Source organism: Pinus tabuliformis, chromosome Q, assembly GCF_031772625.1.
Source record: "Pinus tabuliformis cultivar Carrire ecotype Pingquan chromosome Q, CPIR1, whole genome shotgun sequence".
NCBI lineage: Eukaryota > Viridiplantae > Streptophyta > Pinopsida > Pinales > Pinaceae > Pinus > Pinus tabuliformis.
Window position 1 is genome coordinate 872,274,995 of NC_142296.1, and position 9,662 is coordinate 872,284,656.

Sequence of the window (9,662 nt, forward strand, 5' to 3'; positions counted from 1 at the left end):
GGAAAGCTACCATCTGTCCATTTGGTGCGTGGACGAACATGCGAGTTACCAAATCGGTGAATTAAATAAATTTTATAGCCAGTACGTTGAGTACATAAAATAAATTCAATGCTGCATGTCAGGGTATGCAATTGATTAAACTATGTGGGTTCTAGTAGTTGCATGAATTTATAACTATATCGTGTAAACCCTGGTAACTTGAGAACCATAACAAAAAAAAAAAAAAATAAAAAAAAAAATAAAAAAAAAAAAATTACTTGGGATTGGAACCATGACAGGTAGATAGGTCATTCTAACGGCTAGAGGAAAAACAACTAAATTTGACCAAGGAGGGAAATTTATAATGTTTATTAATATATTTAAACAATTTATTTATCTATTATATAATTTAATTAAACTGCTATATTTGACTAGGATAGGGAATTCTAATTTTTTTAATTATTTATTTACTTAATTAACTAATTTATTTATGCATTATTTTATTGTTATTGAGTAATTTCCTATTTGGTAATGATTTGGAAAAATAAGGATTAAAAATAACAACTAATGATAAGGAATAAATAAATACTAACACTAAAAAAAAATCAATAAAAATAATATATAAATAAATATTACGAGTGTAAAAAAAAGGAAAATAAAATAGATAAATAAATAAATTTTTAACAAGGGAATAAAAATAAAAGAGAAGGTGTTAATATATATATATATATATATATATATATATATATATATATATATATATATATATATATATATATATATAAATATATATATATATATATATATATATATATATATATATATAAAGAAGGTGAAGTGGAATGCGGATGGCGCGCTCTGCAGCTGTCCGCGAGGGTTTCGGTTAGGGTTTCAGAAAGCCCTCCCATAATCACCTAAAGCCTAACCGCGCACCTGAGCTGCCTGTTACCTGGCCCGTCTTTTCAGGCCCCAATGGTCGTTTTCAAGATGACCTCGAATATTGTCGGTGATGTTATGGAAACGGAAGAGGAGGTTGACTATTCTGAAGACCCGCTTCCTTCACAGGTAATTTTTGGTTGCCCTCATTTCATTTCGTCTTCAACTAGCCCTAGCCATTCACCGCTTCGATTGCCGCATCCCTCTCCGGTAGTTACTCTCTCGGATCCCCACCCCTCTCGTCTGCCTGAAGGTTCCTCCCCTCTCGAGCCCCCTGGCTTGGAGCTCCCTCCTCTGTCACTGGGGACTCTCCGTTTCCTGTCGACTGTCATCCCCCCGTCACCATCCTTTGACCCACACCCTCCATCCACTTTGTTCCTGGCTGCAACATCTCCTGGACTACCCCCTTCGTCGGCGATCTGGCCTTCTGCTCCCCTCCACTCACCCTCAGGTTGTTTTGAGACCCCTGCAGTCAGGGTCAGCTCATCAAAGGCGACTCCCCTGGAATGCTCCCTAGATCCATTGGCGGACCACCCTTCAGCTCTGCGTTTAGGAAAGAAAAGAACCAAGTGCGTCAAAACAACCTCTAGGGAAATTTCTATTCGGTTCGGAGAGACATCGGCTATTGGGGAGGTAGCCAGAATGGCGAACACAATTCTCGTAGGGCATGTTCGAGGGCGTGCATATTCGACGACCTGGCTCACCCTTTGGGTGAAGGAGATTTGGGGAGGGGTCCTTAAAGAACTTCCTGAGGTGCAAGTTCTACCCCAAGGTTAGTTCACCCTTCACTTCGCTAAGGAGAATTACACGGACATGGTATTAGCTAGGTACTGGCACATTGAGATGGCGCCGGTGCTGCTAAAAAGATGGAGTCCCCTCTTCGATCCTAAACGAGAACAGATAGGGGCTGGGCCATTGTGGGTTCGCCTACCTGGGATCCCCCTCCAGTACTGGAGCGAAGAAGTCTTCATTCGCATCGGGAACGCCCTGGGATCATACCTTGACCATGATTGTACCTTCGTGGAATCCAGGAACAGAACGCTTGCTCGCATCCTAGTACATCTGGACACTCGTGAAGGCTTGGAGGAAAAGATTACACTTCACTGGGGCAGATTCACGCGGGTTGAGATTCTGGACTACGAAGGGGTGCCATTCAGAATCCGCCGCTATCATAGGGTGGGTCATATCTTCAAGGATTGCCCTCTCAACAAGAAACAAGAAGAACCCCTGTGCCATCAATCATACCCTCGAGGACTATATCTCCGGTCACTCAGCGCACTCCGGCATCGGGCACCCCCACCAGCATACCTCGTCAGGCACCTGGAGCAGCTCACTGCACTGTATCTACGCCGGTCACCAGATCTCGGGTAGCCTCAGCATCTACATCCACTCCGGGTACATCACTCTTCCCTCCTTTGTCAATTTACTCTATTGTTCCCTCTTTGCACTCTCCCACTTTGTCTGCTGCATTCTGCACATTGCCCTTCTCCCCGGTTTTTGCTCCTTCTGCACCCTCATCTCATAAGCACCCCTCGCCATCTTCCTCTCCCTCATCATCCCGGGGATCTAAACACAACTATAACCTGCGCCCTCGTACCCACACCCTTGGTTCTCATCTGAAAATCACCGGATTGGGTATCACATCATCTGGGTTGACCCCTTTGTCTGCTCGAGGGAGAAAATCTCATCTATCAAAAGCTATCAGGAGAGCGGAAGCTGAGGTTGCCACTGGGTGACAATCCACCATTGTTGGGGTTCTTAGAGCAATGAACACCCCTGGCAATCTTCCCCCATGAAGTGACTTTCCTTCAATTTCCGAGGCTTGGCTAGTGCCTCCAAGAAACTAGCCCTGCACCAACTGATTGAATCAACTCCTGTTGACATTATCCTCCTCCAGGAAACCCTTGGCCCTACCAACTCCATATCTGCCTCTCTATCCTCCATCACCCCGGGATGGCAATACACGGCGATGGACTCCACGGGTAGATCGGGGGGCCTTGCGATTGGTTTTAACCCTGCATCCATCAGGGCTCATGGTACATGGGGGGGACCTGGATTCCTGGGACTAGACCTCTTCTCGGCTGATCTGGGTATCAATCTTAGGGTTATCAACATATATGAACCCTGTCATCAAAGAGAATCTTTCTAGAATCACCTTCTAAGTTTATCTATCCTCTCAGCTGAGAATACGATCCTAGGGGGGATCTAAATTTTTCTCTGGGATATAGCGAATCTTGGGGATCTATGGCATAGATTGACTCGATCACCAGATATATGACCGACCTCCTGGAACGTCATAACCTGATCGATGTTCCCATGAATAAACCACTCCCCACCTGGAGGAATATAAGAATTGGAGAAGCTGCCGTGGTGCGCAGATTAGATAGATTCATTATGAAAGGTACTCTGATCTAACAGCTTCATCATTACAAACAATGGGTCGGTACCGGAGGAATATCTGATCACTATCCTATCTACCTGGAGATATCGGGGCCAAAGAAAAAACCAAAAGCCCCCTTCAAGTTCAACCACGACTGGTTATAGGATCCCTCTTACATCGAACTAGTTAAGGAGTTCTAGATACACAATTCGATTGGTAGAACAGACTCTCTAGCAAAAGGCTTCTGCATGAACCTATCAAAGCTCAAACATCTTACTACCGAATGGGCCAGAGAAAAATACCAAAAGGAGAACTCAGCTCTTATGCACATAGAATCTGAACTATCCTCACTTTCAGATGAAAGAGGCCTGGGCTTTACTACAGCTGAAGACAAAGCCCACCTGGTGGAACTTGAAAATCAGAAGCAAAAAATCTTAAGGGAGCTAGAAGAATCCATTCGACTTCGCAGTAGAGCAACATGGCTAAAAGCCAGATATGACAATACCCGCTTCTTTCACAATTATGCAAAAGGTAGGAAGGTAAAAAATACTATTTGGAGCCTCCCTCTGCCAGATGGTGGTGTAGCAGATACTTTCTCCAAGCTCTCACAGCTGGGATCAACCCACTTCAGGAACCTCTACAAGCAACCCCCGGGTTCAACTATTGCAGATATCATCAACATCGTTGGTCACTTCCCCAGGTTTGTAAATGAGGAAGAAGCGGAGAATCTTTTTGATCCAGTGACACCTGAGGAACTTGAAAACACCATAAAGTGGTTCAAGAAGGATCGAAGCCCGGGGCTGGATGGATGGACCATTGAGTTTTACATTACCTTCTATGAGCTAATCAGCAATGATTTACTGAGGGTTGTAGAGGAATGTAGGGTATCCGGGTCTCTGTACAATGCCATCAACACAACTTTCATAGCTCTGATCCCCAAATCTGATACCCCTTCCTCCTTTGACGATTATCGCCCCATCTCCCTCTGCAACGTGCTCTACAAGATCATCTCCAAAATCATAGCAAATCGCATCCGTCCTATATTGTCTCGTCATATCGCTCCACATCAATTTGCTTTCCTGGAACACCGTCAGATTCATGAAGCCATTAGAGCGGCTCAAGAAGCCCTTCACACTATCTGGACCAAGCATCACAAAGCCATTATCTTAAAGATTGATTTAGCCAAGGCTTTTGACCGAGTCAGTTGGCTCTACCTCAAGATGCTTCTCATCCATCTGGGGTTCCCTAATAACTTCATCACTTGGATTATGGCTTGTATCACCACCCCCACCTTCAGTGTACTGATAAATGGATCTGCATCCCAGTTTTTTCACTCTGAACATGGTCTTAGACAGGCTACCCTCTATCTCCCCTTCTTTTCCTGATCGTCATGGATGGCCTGAGCCGCCTTATTGACTCTGCTAAGAGAAATGGGGATTTTAGTGGCCTCAAGATATCCAATGATTGCTTTCTCACCCACCTTCTTTTTGTGGACGACGTTATGATCTTCCTTGATGGCAGCATCCGAGATTCCCGCTCTTTCTCGAACATTATCACTCTTTTCTCATCCGCCACAGGGATGCTTGCCAACCATACTAAATCCTCCATTATTCTCTCCAGAACTTCTATCCAAGAGTCCAACCTGGCCCGACATCTTTTTCCTTATAGCATCCATCCCTTAGACCATGGCCTCAAATATTTGGGTTTCTGGATCAAGCCTATCAGCTCAAAGATCACTGACTAGGTCTGGCTAGTCGCAAAATTGGAGAAATGCCTCAATATCTGGAGCCATCGATATCTGTCTAGAGCAAGTAGACTCGTACTAGTTAAAGCTGTCCTGGAAGCTACCCCAGTCTTTTGGATGGCACTGGCCTGGATCCCGCGTAGCATCCTGGCGAGGCTACAGCAAAATTGCAATAGGTACCTGTGGAATGGGAATCAGGATAAGCACATATATGCTTGGGTTGGATGGAAGAAGATCGTATGTTATGAAACCAGCTCACAAAAAGATAGAAAAGAGAGATCCACGCCTTAGAATTCAGCCTCTTCGAGGGGGCAACCTCCTTTACATTACATAAATGAACAATTCTTGGATGATTCAAATGACAAAACCTCCTTTCTATATATAGGAGTCTATGGAGTCACAATATAATCTAGCCGACCTAACAATAATAATATAAAGCCACAAAAATAACAATAGAGGGATTCTATGGGCACATTAATAACAATATGGGGGTAATGGGGGCACAACAATATAAATAAGGGGTATAACTACAATAGTAATGGGGTAATCACTAGTATTATAGGGACCCAACATGCCCCTCTCCTTCAAAAAAGTGTTGTCCTCAACGCTTGAGTAGTTCAGGATACTTCTGCATAAAATTCTCATCCTCCCATGTGGAATCTTCAGTGGATAAGTTCTTCCACTTGATAAGGTACTCTGAAATTGATCGATTTCGTAGCTGTCGAGTTCTTGTTTCTATAACTGCTTCCGGTTCCAATATAATTTTTCCTTCCTCGTCAAGTTCTGGCAATATTGTTTGAACTGGGAGCTTGTCGCCTATAACCTTCTTTAAGCATGAAACATGGAAAACTGGGTGCAATCGATAAGCTGCAGGAAGCTCCAATTTGTATGCCATAGTACCAATCTTTTGCAACACCTTGTACGGACCATAATAGTTTGGTGATAATTTATTATCCTTCTTAGCTTGCTTGAGGGACATTTGCTTATATGGTTGTAGCCGTAGGAATACACAATCACCTACATCAAAACTTCTTTCACTGCGATGTTGATCTGCCTGTTGTTTCATTCTATTCTGTGCCAACACAAGGTTATCCTTTAAGAGTTGGAGGACTTGTTGTTGATGTTCGATGTGATGTTCCACTGCCTGAACCTTAGAATTTTCTCTTAAATATGATGTGATGGATGGTGGTTGATACCCATAAAGTGCCATAAATGGGGTCATTTTTGTTGTTGTATGAAAGGAAGTGTTATACCACCATTCAGCCAGAGGCAACCATTTGACCCATTGTACCTGTTTATCACATACAAAGCAACGAAGATATCCTTCCAAACATTTGTTTACTATCTCAGTTTGCCCATCAGATTGAGGATGATAAGATGAGCTATGAGCTAACTGAGTACCAAGACAAGAAAATAATTGTGTCCAAAAATTTCCAGTGAAAATGGGATCTCTGTCACTTACAATAATCTTTGGGTTTCCATGTAGCTTTTGAATTGTTTCCATAAATGCAGTAGAAATTGTACTGGCTTTAAATGGATGTGATAATGCACAAAAGTGTGCATACTTGGTAAGTCTGTCAACTACCACCATGATGACACTCTTTCCCTCAGACTTGGGTAAACCTGTGATAAAATCCATTGATACCTCCTCCCAACATTGGCTTGGTATGGATAAAGGTTGTAATAGACCCGGTGTCTTAATTGTTTCAACTTTATTTTGTTGGCAAACCAAACATTCTGCCACAAAATTTTGAATATCTGATTTAAGGCCATCCCAAAAAAATTCCTTCTTAACCCTGTGGTAAGTTTTTAAAAATCCTGAGTGCCCTCCTAAGGGAGAAGTGTGCGATTCCATACGAATCTTTTGTTTTAGCTGGGAATTCTTACAGAGGTATAAGCAATCTTTGTACAATAACGAATCATTTTTCCAGCTAAATGTATCAGACGTACTGGAATCTTGTTGTAGCTTTCGAATAAATGCCCACACTTCTTCGTCATTCTTCCATTCCTCCCTTGCTTCATTTATCCAATCTGGTTGGATGATAGAAATAGCACACAACAATGCTTCCACATCCTCATCCTTCCTTGAGAGTGCATCTGCCACCACATTTTGCTTCCCTTTTTTGTAGATGATTTCAAAGTCATAACCCAACATCTTTGTGACCCACTTTTGTTGCTCTTCAGAGGATAATCTTTGTTCTAAAAAGTATTTAAGGCTATCATGATCTGTTTTTAACTTGAAGTGTCTTCCCATTAGGTAGGGTCGCCATTTCTTAAGTGCATGGAGTATTGCCAACATTTCCTTCTCATAAATAGCTTTTCTTAGAAACTTTCCCTTGATTGGCGACTTTCAAAAGCAATGGGTCTTTCATCTTGCATTAGAACAGCACCAATTACCTTTCCTGAAGCATCACATTCCACAATAAAGGTTTTTGTGAAGTCCGGTGTAGCTAAGACCGGTGCTTGGCACATTACCTCTTTAAGATGTTCAAAGGCCTTTGTTGCTTCCGGAGTCCATGAAAATGCATCTTTCTTCAATAATGTCGTTAGAGGTGCTGCTATTCTCCCATAATTCTTAAGAAACTTGCGATAATACCCTGTCAACCCAAGAAATCCGCGCAAATGCTTCATGGATGTGGGAATTTTCCATTCCTTAATGGCTTTAATTTTGGTAGGGTCTACCTTAACTCCTTCATGAGATACAATATGACCCAAATATTCCACCTCCTGGACTCCAAAGAAACATTTGGATCTTTTGGCATATAATTGTTTCTCTTCCAATAGTTGTAGCACCCTGTCAACATGTTCAATATGATCCTTCCAAGACTTGTTGTAGATAAGTATATCATCAAAAAATACTAACACAAATTTTCTAAGGAATGGTTTGAAAATTGAATTCATCAAACCTTGAAATGTTGAAGGTGCATTGGTAAGGCCAAAAGGCATGACCAAAAATTCATAATGACCCTCATGAGTTCTAAATGCCGTTTTCGGAATGTCTTCAATCTTCATTATGATTTGATGATATCCTGAACGAAGATCCAACTTGGTGAAGTAAATTGATCCATGCAATTCATCCAGTAATTCATCAATGACAGGAATGGGGAACTTATCTTTAATAGTGAGCTTGTTGAGCTCCCTATAATCCTGACACATGTGCCATGATCCATCCTTCTTGTGCACCAATACTACTGGAGCAGAGAAAGAACTTTGACTCGGTTGAATTATACCAGCCTCTAGCATTTCTGCAACCATACATTCATTTTCACTTTTTTGGAGATAGGGATATCTGTACGGCCTGACGTTTGGAGGAACACTTCCTAGAATCAGATGAATAGCATGATCATGATCACGCATAGGTGGGAGACCTTTGGGAGTCTCAAATACCTTGGAATGATTGTCCAGGACTTTTCGGAGATCTGGAGAAATAGATGATTCTAATGTGGAAACATCTAGTAAACATAATTGTGCAATTACACCCCTTTGCTCCTTTTTTAGAAGCTTTGTCATACCATTAGAGCTGATTATCTTTCCTGGTTTCCCTGCAATACCCCTTAATTCAACTTCCTTTCCTTCCACAGAAAATTTGATGAAAAGTTCTTGAAAATTAAAAGCTATTGTACCCAAGGATTGTAGCCATTGGACTCCTAGTACAACATTAGCATCTCCCATTGGAATGGAAAGCATTGGGCTAGTTAATACATATTCTCTCATGGATAGCTTGATATTATGGCACTTTCCAGAGAAATTTATTGTTCCTCCATTTGCAATCATCACTTGACACTCTGGTGCTGGATATAGGAAGTAATTCAATTCTTTTGTTACCCTACAATGAATAAAATTGTGGGTGCTTCCTGAATCAATCAACACTATCACCTTTTTCTTCTTGATTTGTCCTTCTATCTTGATGGTTTGAGGAGTGGTAATTCCCGCCAATGCATTACAAGATATGGTTGGATTTATTTGTTCTTCATCTAGGCTTTGTTCCTGGAGTATATCTTCTTCTTTTGACCTTTCTTGCTCATTTTCTTCTTCCTCTTCACAATCTATGTAGAATAATTTCTTCTCAGCACACTTATGACCTTTAGTGTATTTGCTATCACAACTATAAAAAAGTCTTTTTGCTCTTTTTTCTTCCAATTATTTTTGTGTCAACCTTATAGGTTGTGGAAGACTAGGGGCAGCTGCACTTCCGTCTTTATAGTTGTGAGTGGTATGCTTCTTGGTTGCCATAATTTTGCTTTCCATTTTTCTTGCTAACCTGAATGCCTTCTCTAATGAATCAGGTTCCCAAAGTCGAACATCATGTTGGATATTATCCTTTAAAGACCATATGAACACATCAATCATATGCTGTTCTGGAATATCTTTTACCCTTATGTTCAATTTTTGGAACTCCTCAATGTGCTCCATTATTGAACCCTTTTGTTTGAGACTTATCAATTGGCTAAAAAAAGTGTTGCTTTTTGTATCCTCATAATGTGCTATCAATTCTTCCGTAAAAATTGCCCAAGTGATAAATTTTTTACGAGAGCAAAGCCATTGATACCATACAAATTGATTTGGTTCCAAATATAAAGTTGCCATACGTACCTTTTGTGTGTTTTGCACATTATTGAGATC

The 9,662-nt window shown here is 41.4% G+C and overlaps 1 protein-coding gene across 1 annotated transcript; it reads left to right on the forward strand.

Moving 5' to 3' along the window:
* Positions 1 to 1,728: 1,728 nt before the first annotated feature.
* On the forward strand, positions 1,729 to 2,286 carry LOC149222287 (uncharacterized). Its single transcript, XM_089387558.1, has one exon. The coding sequence runs from the start codon at positions 1,729 to 1,731 to the stop codon at positions 2,284 to 2,286; it is 558 nt and encodes a 185-aa protein (XP_089243684.1).
* Positions 2,287 to 9,662: the final 7,376 nt, after the last annotated feature.

What these genes read in the sequence shown, in the direction of transcription:
- LOC149222287 (XM_089387558.1), top strand. Translation starts at nt 1,729, where the DNA reads ATGGTATTAGCTAGGTACTGGCACATTGAGATGGCGCCGGTGCTGCTA.